General features: G+C 36.0%; 3 protein-coding genes across 3 annotated transcripts in view; all 3 read left to right on the top strand.

Annotated features, from left to right (window-relative positions):
* LOC133821893 (rust resistance kinase Lr10-like) overlaps positions 1-14,338 on the top strand; it is a 39,418-nt gene that overhangs the window by 13,094 nt on the left and 11,986 nt on the right. The gene's annotated exons all lie outside the window — the stretch shown is intronic.
* Positions 889-4,478, top strand: LOC133821892 (LEAF RUST 10 DISEASE-RESISTANCE LOCUS RECEPTOR-LIKE PROTEIN KINASE-like 1.1). Its single transcript, XM_062254057.1, has 4 exons — positions 889-1,850; positions 2,175-2,225; positions 2,410-2,655; positions 3,372-4,478. Exons 1-4 carry the CDS (start codon positions 1,100-1,102, stop codon positions 4,166-4,168), a joined length of 1,845 nt encoding a protein of 614 aa, XP_062110041.1. The 5' UTR covers positions 889-1,099; the 3' UTR covers positions 4,169-4,478.
* On the top strand, positions 10,678-14,091 carry LOC133821891 (LEAF RUST 10 DISEASE-RESISTANCE LOCUS RECEPTOR-LIKE PROTEIN KINASE-like 1.1). The gene is made up of 4 exons (XM_062254056.1): positions 10,678-11,418; positions 11,715-11,756; positions 11,834-12,076; positions 12,759-14,091. Exons 1-4 carry the CDS (start codon positions 10,791-10,793, stop codon positions 13,577-13,579), a joined length of 1,734 nt encoding a protein of 577 aa, XP_062110040.1. The 5' UTR covers positions 10,678-10,790; the 3' UTR covers positions 13,580-14,091.

The raw sequence follows: 14,338 nt of genomic DNA, 5'->3' as shown, positions 1-14,338 counted from the left end.
CTTTTAATTTGCCGCTATTCATTAAGACGTAATAAAGAGAAGATTTTAAATCCAGAATTCGGTTTGGGCAGTTTTTTCATATTATTAAATTCAGAATTCGGTTTTCGGTCCGGATTGGTGCGATCCAAAAAGCGAAGTTTATTTTTTTTATTTTTTTAAATTCCATAATTTTTTAAAAAGTTTTAGTTAAAAAAATTAAAAATTTTAGATTGTTGGAATCCATTTTTGTGTTTTTTTAAAACATAAATACACAGAACATAGTTACATTCATAAATTTAAAAATTTGAAAACATAATTAAAAGTCCATAAGCATAACATAACTAACATATATTTATAATTTCGGTCGGTTTTGGTTCAAACCGGTCGGTCCACACGGATTTTTCAAACCGACCGAACAGTGGTGGTTTACACTGTTAACGGTTTTTTCGGTATTCGGTTTAATTGGTTTTGGCTTTTTTGGTGTCCGGAAAATCGGTGTACTCGGTTTTTTTAGTTTTTCAGATTTTATGCTCAGCCCTACATGCACCTAGTATTAATATGTGGGTATATTTATTTAGGTGAAGAAATCTCACTAAAAAAATAATTTTGCACGTATTATATTCATTTAAAATTCATATAATAATAATGTATATTAATATTTAAAAACTCATTTTGTGGATGATATTGAATTTATAACTCTTTGATTGCTGATTCAAATGAATAAACATTATTTAATTAGCGTACTTGAGACTATCTATCTACGTTTTTCATTTAAGAGAGGAAATAATATGTTTTGCCGTGGTTTGGGGGGTTCAAATGAGCATTTATAATTAGTCGACGTTGCAAAGCCAAGTCATGGTGAGTACGAAATACTCAACAGGAGCAAGGGAAACTTCGTGGTGATTAGGCAGTTTTGCTTCTTCTTCTTACAAGGCAGGCATTTTCCTTGAAACTATTCTCTCATACATTTCCAAGTCAACAACCAGGTCAAGCAGACTCTCTTCTCTCTCTCCTTAATAATATGATAATATGAAGTCCCAAAAAGGAGTACAAACTTCCAAGCCTAATATGATATTTGTTGTTTGTTTTGCTTGCATTAGAAATAATCTAAATTTTTGGGATGTTGAAGATGGCTCCTATTCCTCTGTTTGTTCTCTTCTTTCTCGCTCGTTCTGTGCTTCCAAGCTCCGCTGAAGAAGAGCCGCACCTTCCAAAATGCCCACCAGTCCTGTGTGGAAATCATAGCCAGCATGATTTTCCTTTTGACAATATGATGACCCCTCAATGTGGGGGGCTCAGATGGAAATGTTCAAAAGATGGGCCGAGGATCCAATTGAAACCAGAAGGGCACTGGTATAGAATTGAGAACGTCATCTCTCAGCCACATTCTATAGTTTCTATTATCGTCAAGGACAAAGCAGAGCCCAAAGATTTACTCTATCCTTGTAAATTGATGAATGAATACTCCCTTCCCAGCCCTACTGATGATTCATCGCATTTCTCTTCCGATAAATTTACAGCTGAGAACTCATCAACGCTTTACAAATGCAGCCACAGCCACAGACACAAGCTTGGCGCTACCAGGAAAGATCTTTACCCAACTGAGTGCGGAGACTATGATTTCTACTGCAGTCCTCCTGGAAACACGAGTATCCCATCCGAGCAACAATGTCAAAATATCACGCTTCCATTTTCTCTTCTTCCACCTCTATCTCATCATCATGATCATCATCCAGATCATCCACTTCTTATTAATGTCACTTTTCGGTTGAATATAAGTCTCGATTGTTTTGGTTGTGACATGGGAGGAGGGGAATGCCACAACACTGCTCCCGAAAATCAATTTCAGTGTACTTTTCCCCAGCAAAAAGGTATTTGTATTGGAACAAAAATCACAAATGTTGGGCTCCCTCAATGCTCGTATATCTCCCTGTTTTTGTTCTCTTTCGAATTATGCATTTATAACGTGTCATATTTCAATCATTGATCCATTGCTTCATTTCATTGTGGCTTTATTTGTTAGTGTTAATCAAATGCATTTAATTATATGAAATAATTGTAATCTAGAAATATTTCATATTATGAGTACTGTGGCCATTTTGATTTTTATAAATTCCAATTCATCTACGTCTCTCCCTTGTTTTATTTCTTTATTAATTAACTTAACTGACACATGTTTTTTTTCTTCATGAATGTTGTTTCAGGACTAAGCAAGCAACAAAAGTTGGGACTAGAAGTAGGACTAGGTAAGAGTCCTATTGAATAGAATTTCTGATTCTTGTAGTTGTAGAAACATATTATCTAAGCTCAAAGCTTGGAAATTATATTATTAATTCATGTCCATGAATGCCCTGCGGATATATGTTGTGTTCGATCTTATCTCAAATCATTCTGTAAATTAACATTTGATGACGTACGTTCATTTTTCAGGGTTCGGTTTTGGCGTAGTTTTTACCATAATCGGTTTGGCAATCATTATCTGGCGTAGGAAACGAAAACGTGCTGCTTCAAGGAACATGGTTGATCCGTACATGAACATGGAGGGTCATCCAGAGAGGACTAGTAGTGGCGATCTTGGGGTCCTTGTCTTTTCCTACAAACAACTCGCTGAAGCCACTGATAATTTCAATGCTGAAAAAATACTTGGACATGGAAACTCTGGAGCTGTTTACCATGGTAACAAACATTTTCCTTTTTTAAAATTAAATTTCATAAAGATATAGCTTCAGCAAGAATAACTATTGTATAGGTTTTTACGAGCTTGTAATGGGCTATGTTATATTTGATTTTATTAGGAATAATTCTTGAAAATGAACTATTTTTTTTTAGGTTATTTTGCACTGATATAGTTTTGATAATTTTTTACAAAATAGTCTCTGATTAAAATTTTGATAAGTCTGAATTTTTTTATTAGTTGTCTGAAAAATTTCAAATGTTTGGAATGTTAGTTATTTTATAAAAAATTATCAAAAATAACTCAGAGTATAAAATAACTTAAAAAAATATACCCTTTTAGTAATGAAGATTACCTATTTTCCTTCTAAAAAACTATTGTATAAGTTTTTATAAATTTTTACTATTTTTTTTAAATAGTAAGCTCTCCTAACAATATACTTCACATATTAAACGTCTAAAGGTCAACTTCACATATATCATTTATATACCTTATATGTACCAAAGCCATATAATTTACTTATTTTTTGAAAAATCATTTCACAAATAGCTTAAAATAATCATTTCTCTAAAATGAAGTTGGTTTATTTTTGACTTGGCCTCATAGTTTTCTATTTTTGAAAGTTTTTTTTTTAATTATAACAAAAATATATACGATATCCAAAAATTATATTTGTCTGTGTTTTTGACTTGGACTCATGTTTTTCCCCCAAATCTAGGCAAACTCAAAGATGGGAGAGAAGTAGCAGTGAAGCGCTTATACGAGCACAACTATAAAAGAGTACGAGAACAATTTCAAAACGAGATTGAAATTCTCACCCGCTTGCGTCACAAAAACCTGGTTTCTCTCTATGGCTGCACTTCACGCCATTGCCAGGAACTCCTCCTCGTCTACGAGTACATCCCCAATGGCACAGTTGCAGATCATCTCCACGGAGATCGTGCCAAAACCAGCCCCCTAACCTGGCCAATCCGTCTAAGCATTGCCATTGAAACAGCCAGTGCTCTGGTCTACCTCCATGCTTCAGACGTAGTCCACCGCGATGTCCAGACCAACAACATTCTCCTAGACAACAACTTTTGTGTCAAAGTTGCGGATTTCGGCCTATCACGGCTATTCCCCATTGATGTCACTCACGTCTCAACTGCTCCACAAGGGACCCCTGGCTACGTTGATCCAGAATATTACCAATGTTATCAACTGACTAGTAAAAGTGATGTTTATAGTTTTGGTGTAGTTCTGATGGAGCTCTTATCATCCATGCCTGCGATTGATATGACAAGACATAGGCGTGAGATTTATCTCGCTAACTTAGCAATAAGCAAGATTCAAACTAGAGCTTACAATGAGTTGATTGATCAGAATCTTGGGTTTGATTCAGATACTGAAGTTAGAACGATGACCATTGCAGTAGCAGAGTTAGCTTTCGAGTGTTTGCAACAAGATAAGGAAATGAGGCCTACAATGGATGAGGTTTTGGAGAGATTGAGGAGAATCAAAGATGGGAAAATTTAGACTCAAGTTGTTGATGATTTTGAGTTGAATATGAGTATTGTACACCTGTCGCCACCACCTTCACCTGATTGTGATAAGGTTGGGTTGTTAGAGAAGATAAAACATGAATAGCCACCATCGCCCAATGCTGTGACAGAAAACTGGTCTAGTAGTACATCTACCACGCCTAATTTAAGTGGCTAAAAGTCCTATTATTCACTCACACTTGTGCTAAAATTTGAATAGAATAGTATAGCTAGTCATATTTGTGGTACGTAAATGTAATAAGTAATTAAGCAAGTTATGGCTCCAAATTTACTTTTGTTTTTCCCATCTTGCTTGTTTCGTTGTATTTATTTGTCTACTTATGATCTAAGAGACAGGTGAAAAATCACCATTATTGGACACACCTAAACAAAGCAAAACTAAACCAAACTTAAACTATAAAAAATAAAAAGCAAAAAACAGCAGGACAAATAAGAAGAAGAGAATAAAATAACAATAGAAGAACAGTGTTGTTATTTGACATCTTAAGGTGTCCAATGTCACGGGCTGACATTTTGACAATGAAAATGCCCGTGCGGCACCTTGACTCCTTTGAGCCAAGGTCAGCCTTCCAACCATTTGAATAACAATTGACACTTTTTTTGCGCGACTGTGTGCCTCTGTACACTTTCGTCTCTCGAACAACTCATGCTGAGTCATGCTCTTAAGCATCTATGAGTACAACCATGCATCACGGCTATCTAGCCAAGACACTCACACTGTCCATAGGTTCTCATTATGGCAAGACAAATCCCAACACCAATGCTCATCCAGACATTCGCAAGCCAGGGTAGCATGTGTGACTAAGAGCCAACACCAAGCTGATGTTCCAACACCTCTCATCATGCCCCATTCGATACTATCTGAATAGCTCATGTCACAGACTAAGGATTCCCATACGTCCATGGTCCAATCCTCAAGGCACCATGCCTTATGCATGTTGGCAAACCCTTGAGACTAGCTGACAAACTAGTAGCACACACTGGACTTCTGTCCCACTCAAGCATAGTGCACCCTCCAATGCTTGCATGCTACAAGTCCCACGAACGACTTCCCGTGCCATCTCGTGTCGAGACTCGTGGCCATGGCGCACCATGACGTCTCTCGAAGGTTTGGGTCACGTTCCATGCAAGCGGCATCCCGGCAAGCCAAGGGAACCGTACCCATAAACCTCTAGCAGCACACTTCGACGCACTACCGGGGCGACCCGGTAATGTCCATGAGTACTCCTACTCATGGAGACATATGATTCCCCTCGTGGTCCTCATATGAATGCCCTACTATTCCTTCTAACTAGTAGTAGCTCACTTGACACACCTACGCCAGGGGGTGGTGGAGAGCTGACACCAGGTGCTCCCCCTACAAAGAGACTTCTAAGCTTTTAGCCTTCTACCAGGAACATATATGATTTTTACTTGGGAGACATATTTGGCTCTCAGCTTGCCAATTCTCCGATTCTCCCAAATCCAATTGCACCATTGCGTTCATTGACCCTTCAATATGGAACCTTCCAGGTTTCGTCTATTTTCGGGCAATATTGAAGATATTTACGAAAATGTCACTGTCGTACAAACTAGGCATCAACATGCTCACCAGCCTGCACCCTCGCGTGCGCATCTGACCGAGCACCATCCTAGCTTGTAACATGCCTTCAATGCCAGCATGTTACACCCAACACCACATAAGGTGACACTTCATGTTTGGTTAATGATACTCCATAATACTTACTAAATTCAAATAACTGGGACCCGATATTGGATTGCACCAATAGCATTATGTCATCTCCTTGTGGTGTTGAACACTACTGGTGCCCCTTAGTAATTCTCATAGAATAATATGCATAAAGAACACTTTTATACTCACACAAACCTTAAGTAAAGAATAAAACATTATATATATATTGGCTGTCAAAATAACATCCTAACAACAATAAAACATTATAGCACATGAAAATTAAATCAAGAATGTGTAACTCCACTAACATATATTGATTATGGTGATATTTGGAAGTTACAAATTAGTAACCTAATATGTAACTTTTCTTTATGTTACCAATTGAGAAAATAATATTTTGTCGCACCTATTTTATTATTCAAACTTATTTAAACAACATTATATTATTTATCAAGCTTTATCCCAACAACAACTCAAGTTCTCTTCTAGTGCATTGCTGGGAACATATATATACTGTGATTTAGTAGAGCAGACTTGCATTGAATACCAACCTAATAAGAAGGCTTGACAATGGTTATTTTAGTTAGGAAATTATTCCTTTTCATTTACCGCGTCCTATTATTGAGACCAAAGAGAAAAAAAAGTTAAACATCATTACTAAACAAACTTCTCATAATGTGGACCATTTCTACTGCAACTTCAGTTGATGACAAATCTTTCTTTGTCCGGTGACCCACAAACCCCTCACCAGTCATCATGTTTACTAGTCTTGGCCTTGTACTTTTTCTTCATGCCTTATTTTCCATGCATTGCTCTCAACCTAACGCCAAATGCTATAAAGCAAATTCGTATTGGCCATTTATGCTATTTTTTTAGGTTCATGCATGTCAGATACAAGATAATTTTTTTTGGGGGGGTTTTAGTTGTTTCACAATTATTCTATGAATTTTTTCATAAAAGAACGTGAAACTCTAAATTTTTTCCAAACCACCATATCTATTTTCTTCTTTTTTTTCTCATTTTTTTAATTCTAATTTATGCTATTAATTAATAAAAGAACAAATATCTATATTAATAATTATAATAGATATCAATTAAAAATATCTATAATAATTATAAAATATATAAATGATGCGGAATGAAAGAAAAATGTATATTCAATCTTGAATTGTTTTAATACAGAGATGAAAAGAACCTAAAACTCTAATTTATAGAGATAGAAAAGTCCAAAACTAACCTTAACAAATATATAAATATTGACTAAGTCAATGTCACTAAATAATAATAAAAAACAAATTAAAAGACCTAAATATAATGCTAATACCACCTTCAAGGTGGACTGTATATATATCATGTACAATCATCTTGCTTATTATGTGGGAATGAACAGTAGTGGAGGGCAAAACTTTGGTGAAGGCGTCTGCTAGTTGGAGTTGGTTGCTGACAGGAATTAGGCGAATGGCTGAGTTGTTGATTTTGTCCTGAACAAAGTGACAATCTAGTTCAATGTGCTTCGTCCTCTCGTGAAATGTTGGATTGTTGGCAATGTGAATCGCTGAATGGTTGTCACAGTATATAAAAGCAGGAGAATGAGAAATAACATTGTAACGACTCGAATTTGCTAATAGGGCTTAGGGCCTTGATTAGTGTGCCTGGAGGGCAATAAATGAATTATTATGTTAATATATGAATTGATGTGAATATATGATAATGATGCATGTTTAGTTGAGTTAAATGTGCATGTGGGCCCCGTCTGGATATTAGGGGTATATATGTGATAGATGCGATATATATGTGATATATCTGCGCAGCACGATCCGAGACAATCCTGGGGAGCAGTTAGCCAGAAAGTCACAACGGGGTTGAGAATCCGACTCGGGGCGAGTCGAGGGGTAATTTGGGCATTAGTTGTTATATGGGGTTATCGGGTTATGAAAATAAATATTTGGAGATATATTTGAGGATAGAATGTCTAGGAGGGAATACTGGGGAAATTTACCATTTTGCCTCGGGGACGTTTTGGTACCCCGAGCCTTGAGGTAACCCTATAGACTTAAGTTGAATAAAACAAACCTTAGAATTTCATAGAACTCTTAGAAACCGACTCACCTCTTCTCTCCCTCTCTTGAAGTGGTTTTCTTATCTTTGAAGGCTTAAGGAAGATCTTGGTGAGGTTAGCTAGAAGCTAAGAGGATTCAGCTGGGAAATCTTAGGAGCTAAAAGCTTGAGGATTAAGGATCAGATTCGGAGATTTAACTCAGCAAAGGTAAGCTCTAACCTTGGGAATTAAGCTTGAATTTCTGCTGTGTTTTTAGGATATGCATGTGATTGGAACTTGATCTGTTCTTGAGTGTTTTAGTTGAGTTTTGGAGCAGGTTTTGATAGGTTTTGATGTTGATGTTGAGCTGGAATGTTTGTGTTGATTATCTGGGATTGTTAGCTAAGTTTTGGGTAAATTGGCTTGAGGAAAAATGCAGAAAAATGGTGAAGATTTATGGGTTGGAGGTGAGGGCCGCGGCCCTAGGATGGGCATGTCGCGGCCCGTGTGCGCGCGCGGCCATGGGAGGCCGAGATGCTTGAGGCGCTTGGTGATGTGCGCCGCGGCTCATGTGGGTTTCAGAGTGGTGCTAGTCTCTGTTTCGAGGCTAGCCGTGGCGCTTATGGGTAGGGCCGCGACTCTTAGTGCCAGTCTGAGTTTTTAAGTGTGTTTAGGCTTGGGAACTCAATGGTTAAGGCTCGGGATGGATTTTATCATTCGGATTGATAGAATTCAAGGTCCCGGAGGTTAGAGATATGGCTCAAAGTTATTTAATGGATTAGAACTTGATGGATGGATATTGTTAATGTGTTGTGACTAGGGTTTCGGCGAGGCTCAAGTTAGAGGACTGTGCTCGGGATAGCGGTGCTCAGAGAGCTCGGGACTCAAGTAAGAAAACCCTTGTTCCCATAGAGCTTGTATGCAGGGCTGAGCCCAATGTGCTTGAATTGCAGGGCATAGCCCTTTGATTGAATTTGCTAGTATTCTGTATTTGTTTATTATGCTATGAATGCAATTATGTGAATGATCGGCAAGAGCCGTGAATGGTGTAGGCCGAGGTCGGCAGGGGCCGGGAACGGCGTTGGGCACGTTGAGTGCAAGGCCGAGTACGACAAGGGGCCGGGAGCAGCGTTGAGCACGTGGAGTGCGAGTTGCCAGGGCGAGTCCCTAAAGGATACCTGAGATATCCTCACGGTGTGGACTGCGAAACCCAAGGCCTGGTAAAGCGCCTGGGACGGCTAGGCCATATGTGTTTAGCCTATTGATGGCCAGTTTATATATTTGGTGTATGTTTTGCATATGTTATCTGTTATGGGTTTTCTTGCTGGGTTTCGGCTCACAGATGCTCTGTGGTGCAGGTAAGGGTAAGGAGAAGGCCAACCAACCATGAGTGTAGCAGGCGTGAAGCGGCGTGTACATGTTTGGCCAGCCTGGCTGTCACAGCCAGTGGATTTTGGGAGATGATTGTCAATAAACCTAGATTTTGTCGTTTAGTCGACTTTGTTCAATTTATATGTTGTAAACATTTCTAAACTGTATTTTGGGATCCCAAGTGTTAAACTTTTATGAATTTCAATGAAATAGAGTTATTTCTAAAGCTTTTCCTCTATATATGGCTTATTTATACTATTTGACTTAAAATCTCGATTAGCGAGTTGAATACACGTTTTTAAACTCACTTAGTAACGACTCTAAGGAAGTAGGGCGTTACAAACATGAAGATGACGAAGTAGATATTGATATAAGTATTAAATATTTAGTCTTGTATTAAATATTATTATAATAATAATATTTTTTAATATTTTAATTTATATTAATATAATTATTAAATATTTAGTCTTGTATTATATATTATTATAATTATAATATTTTATAACATTTGAATTTGAATTTGAATTTATATTAATATAATTAATAAATATTTATTTATATTATTTTTAAAAATATATTATGTTAAATATTTAGAATATTCAATTAAAGTTAACAAAACAAATCTTTAAAACAAAAAATTCATATTATTTACACATTTTTTTTTTATATATAAGACATATAATAATGTATATTAATATTTAAAAACTTATTCTGTGGATGATATTGATTTTAGGGTGGGTAATTATTTGATACATGTATTTTTCTAAAGTATCGTTTTGGTACCATGTGTTTACCATAATGCTCATTTAGTACACTGTATTTAGAAATCATACATATTTAATATCATAAACTCAAATTGAATTAATAAAATTTTGCTAATTTAATCAATATGCTCTCAATTATATGAGTTTCAAATTGAATTTAATTATTTAATTACATATAACATAACTGATTGATAGCATCTTGAACATATTGGAACATATTGATATCAAATATAAATTTAAAGAATGAAATATATATAATTTTAAAATATAGATTACCGAACATTATTGAAAGATAAAAAAAAAAAAGTATAAAAATGATAATTCGGAAAAACAGAGTTACAAAATAAGTAAGCACGGGGTAACCAATTAACTTGTTGATTGTAGAGTCAAATGAATAAACATTATTTAATTAGCTTACTTGAGATTATTATCTAGTTTCTACGTTTTTCATTTAAGAGAGGACAAATATGTTTTGTCGTGATTTGCGGGGTTCAAATGAGCATTTATAATTAGTAGACTTTGCAAATTAAGTCAAGTCATGAAGCCGAGTTGGGAAAGTTCGTGGTGAGTAGGCAGTTTTGCTTCTTCTTCTTACACGGCATTTTCCTTGAAACTATCCTCTCATAAATTTCCAAGTCAACAACCCGGTCAAGCGGAGTCTCTTAATAATATGATATGGCAGCCTTACCCAAAAAGGAGTAACTCCAACCTCTTTGTTGTTTTGCTTGACTGAGAAATCTTAGTTTTTGGGATGTTGAAGATGGCTCTGATTCCTCTGTTTGTTCTCTTCTTTCTCATCAGTCATTCTGTGCTTCCAAGCTCCGGTCATAAAGAGAATGAGTCCCCTTTTAACATTACGATGAACCCTGAATGCGGGGTGCTCAGAGGGAAATGTTCAGAAGATGGAGGGAGGATGATCCAATTGAAACCAGAAGGGCACTGGTATAGAGTTGAGGACATCTCTCAGCCACATTCTGTAGTTTCTATTCTCGTCAAGGACAAAGCAGAGCACGAGGATTTACTCGATCCTTGTAAATTGATGAATGAATACTCCCTTCCCAGCCCTACTGATGATTCATCGCATTTCTCTTTCTATAACTATACAGCTGACAATCTTAGCGTTACTTCGAAAGATTTTTACAAGTGCGGAGAGTATGATTTCTACTGCAATCCTCCAGACGAACAACAATGTCAAAATATCACGCTTCCATTTTCTCTTCCAGATCCACCTCAATCTTATTATCATCCAGATCCTATTAATTTCACTTTTCGATTGAATATAAGTCTCGAATGTTTTGGTTGTGACGTGGGAGGAGGGGAATGCCACAGTGCTCTCCTAAATCAATTTCAATTTCAGTGTGCTTTGCCCGCTTCAAAAGGTATTTGTATTGGAACAAAAATCACAAATGTTGGGCTCCCTCAATACTCGAATATCCCCCTGTTTTTGTTCTCTTTCGAATTATGCATTTATAACGTGTCATATTTCAATCATTGATCCATTGCTTCATTTCATTGTGGCTTTATTTGTTAATGTTTATCAAATCCATTTAATTACGATAAATAATAGTATCCTAGAAAGATTTTATAGTAGGAGTCTGGACATTCATCTACCCATCTCCCTTGTTTTATTTCTTTAACTAACACATGTTTTTTTTCTTCATGAATGTTGTTTCAGGACTAAGCAAGAAACAAAAGTTGGTACTAGGACTAGGAGTAGGTAAGAGTCCTATTGAGTAGAATTTCTGATTCTTGTAGTTGTAGATACATACATTTTGACTACGTTTCATTTTTCAGGATTCTGTATTGGAGTTCTTTTTGCAGTAATCGGCTTGGGAATCATTATGTGGCGCAGGAAACAAAAACGTGTTGCTTTAAGGAACATAGCGGATCCGAAATATGTGAATATGGAGGATCCAGAGGGGAGTAGTGGCTATCTTGGGGTCCTTGTCTTTTCTTACCAAGATCTCTCTGAAGCCACTAATAACTTCGCTGCTGAAAAAGAACTTGGACATGGAGGTTTTGGATCTGTTTACCATGGTAAGAAAAACCCTTTCATTCTTTAAAAATAAAATTTCATAAAATAAAGAGATTTTTTTTACTATTTTTGAAAGTTTTTCTGGTTTATAAAATATGACTTTTATTACAAAAATACCTTCTCCTAACATTATCTACATATATATATATATCACATGTACTAAGCTAATTACACATATATTATAGTGTATACACTAGTTTACAAATTATTTTTAGAACCTCATATATTGTAAAATTGTTCAAATAAATCACCAAACCAGATTTCTCTAAACCAGATGTAAATTTAGAAAAGATAAAAAAAGATATGTAAATTTCTCTAAAATGAAGTTGATATATTTTTGACTTGGACTCATATTCTTCTAATTTTTTAGTTATTTTCAAAAAACCATTTTCATTACAAAAATAAGATATACAAAAAATATACTCATATATAATCAACATCTACACACATATATATTATATAAGACCACTAGTTACTCACTCATTTGTTAATTGGTTTTGAGAAGGACCTATGATTCTTACCAAACCCCCCACTTTATACTATACATATTTTCTTTCTCCAACTATATCTAAAAGTATACATTTTATTAATAACTAACGAGAAAAAAGTCTTTCAATGAAGTTGAAGTTGATATATTTGTTACTTATTGGCCTCGTAGTTTTTTAATTTTATTTTAAAATCTAGGCAAACTCAAAGATGGGAGAGAAGTAGCAGTGAAACGCTTATACGAGTACAACTCTAAAAGAGTTCAAGAACAATTTATAAACGAGATTGAAATTCTGACCCACTTGCGCCACAAAAACTTGGTATCTCTTTATGGTTGCACTTCACGCCAGTGCCGGGAACTCCTCCTCGTCTACGAGTACATCCCCAATGGCACAGTTGCCGATCATCTCCACGGAGAACATGCGAAAACCAGCCCCTTAACCTGGCCAATCCGTCTGAGCATCGCCATTGAAACAGCCAGTGCTTTGGCCTACCTCCATGCTTCTGAAATAGTCCACCGTGATGTCAAGACCAACAACATCCTCCTAGACAAATATTTCTGTGTTAAAGTTGCGGATTTTGGCATATCACGACTGTTTCCTAACGATGTCACTCACGTCTCAACTGCTCCACAAGGGACCCCTGGCTACGTCGATCCAGAATATCACCAATGTTATCAACTGACTAGTAAAAGTGATGTTTATAGTTTTGGTGTAGTTCTGATCGAGCTCTTATCATCCTTGCCTGCGGTTGATATAACAAGACATAGGCATGAGATTAATCTCGCTAACTTAGCAATATGCAAGATTCAAACAAGTGCTTACAATGAGTTGATTGATCAGAATCTTGGGTTTGATTCAGATACAGAAGTTAGAACGATGACCATTGCAGTAGCAGAGTTGGCTTTTGAATGTTTGCAACAAGATAAGGAAATGAGGCCTACAATGGATGAAGTTTTGGAGAGACTAAGGATAATTAAAGATGGGAAAATTCAGACTCAGGTTGTTGATTGTTTGTGACTGAGAAATGGCCAATAATACGTCTAGCTTGTTATAATGTAGAAAATGTAGAAAGTGGTGCATGAAGGATAAGATTTTATTTCAAAACCAATTGGTGATGAGTGGAGTAACTCATGCTCTTATAAATGGTATGATAATCCTCTCTTTGTGTAGAAGTTGGCCAATAGGGTATTGTTGTAACTAATGGCTTGGATTTTTTGTTTTGCTTCCTTGTCCTCTTGAAATGAAGCAACTTTGTTGGACACATTCCCGGAGTAGTTCGGGAATGAATCGTGAGCTACAACGATCAAAGACGGAAATCTCATACACCCATACATTATACCTAGTATAGTACGATTCGAAAAGACTATAAATTCTGTTTCACGGCTCTCTACTTTCTTTATCCTCATCATTTCTGCCATTTCTGAATTATCCTGTATACTTTTCATGTGGGATTCTATTATCCAACATTGCTACCGCATCAAATTTTCAGTGACTACAAATTCTATATTTTACTCTTACTTTTGCAAAAATTTGGATAAAATGGTATAATTAATTATATTTATGGTACCTAATTAATTAAGCAAGTGATGAGTCCAAATTTACTTTTGTTTTTCCCATCTACTTGTTTCGTTGTTTTTGTAAGATTATGATTCATAATTACAGATTTCAACAGAATAAAATTTGTAAAGTCAGAGATTTATTGTACATATGTAAAGAGATGATTTATTAATTATTACATACATAGTAATTTCGCATTACTTTTCCAGCTGAGTTTTA

This window comes from Humulus lupulus, chromosome 3, assembly GCF_963169125.1.
Source record: "Humulus lupulus chromosome 3, drHumLupu1.1, whole genome shotgun sequence".
Classification (NCBI taxonomy): domain Eukaryota; kingdom Viridiplantae; phylum Streptophyta; class Magnoliopsida; order Rosales; family Cannabaceae; genus Humulus; species Humulus lupulus.
The sequence above is the reverse complement of the archived record's forward strand: the minus strand, read 5'-3'. Positions and strand labels throughout refer to the sequence as shown.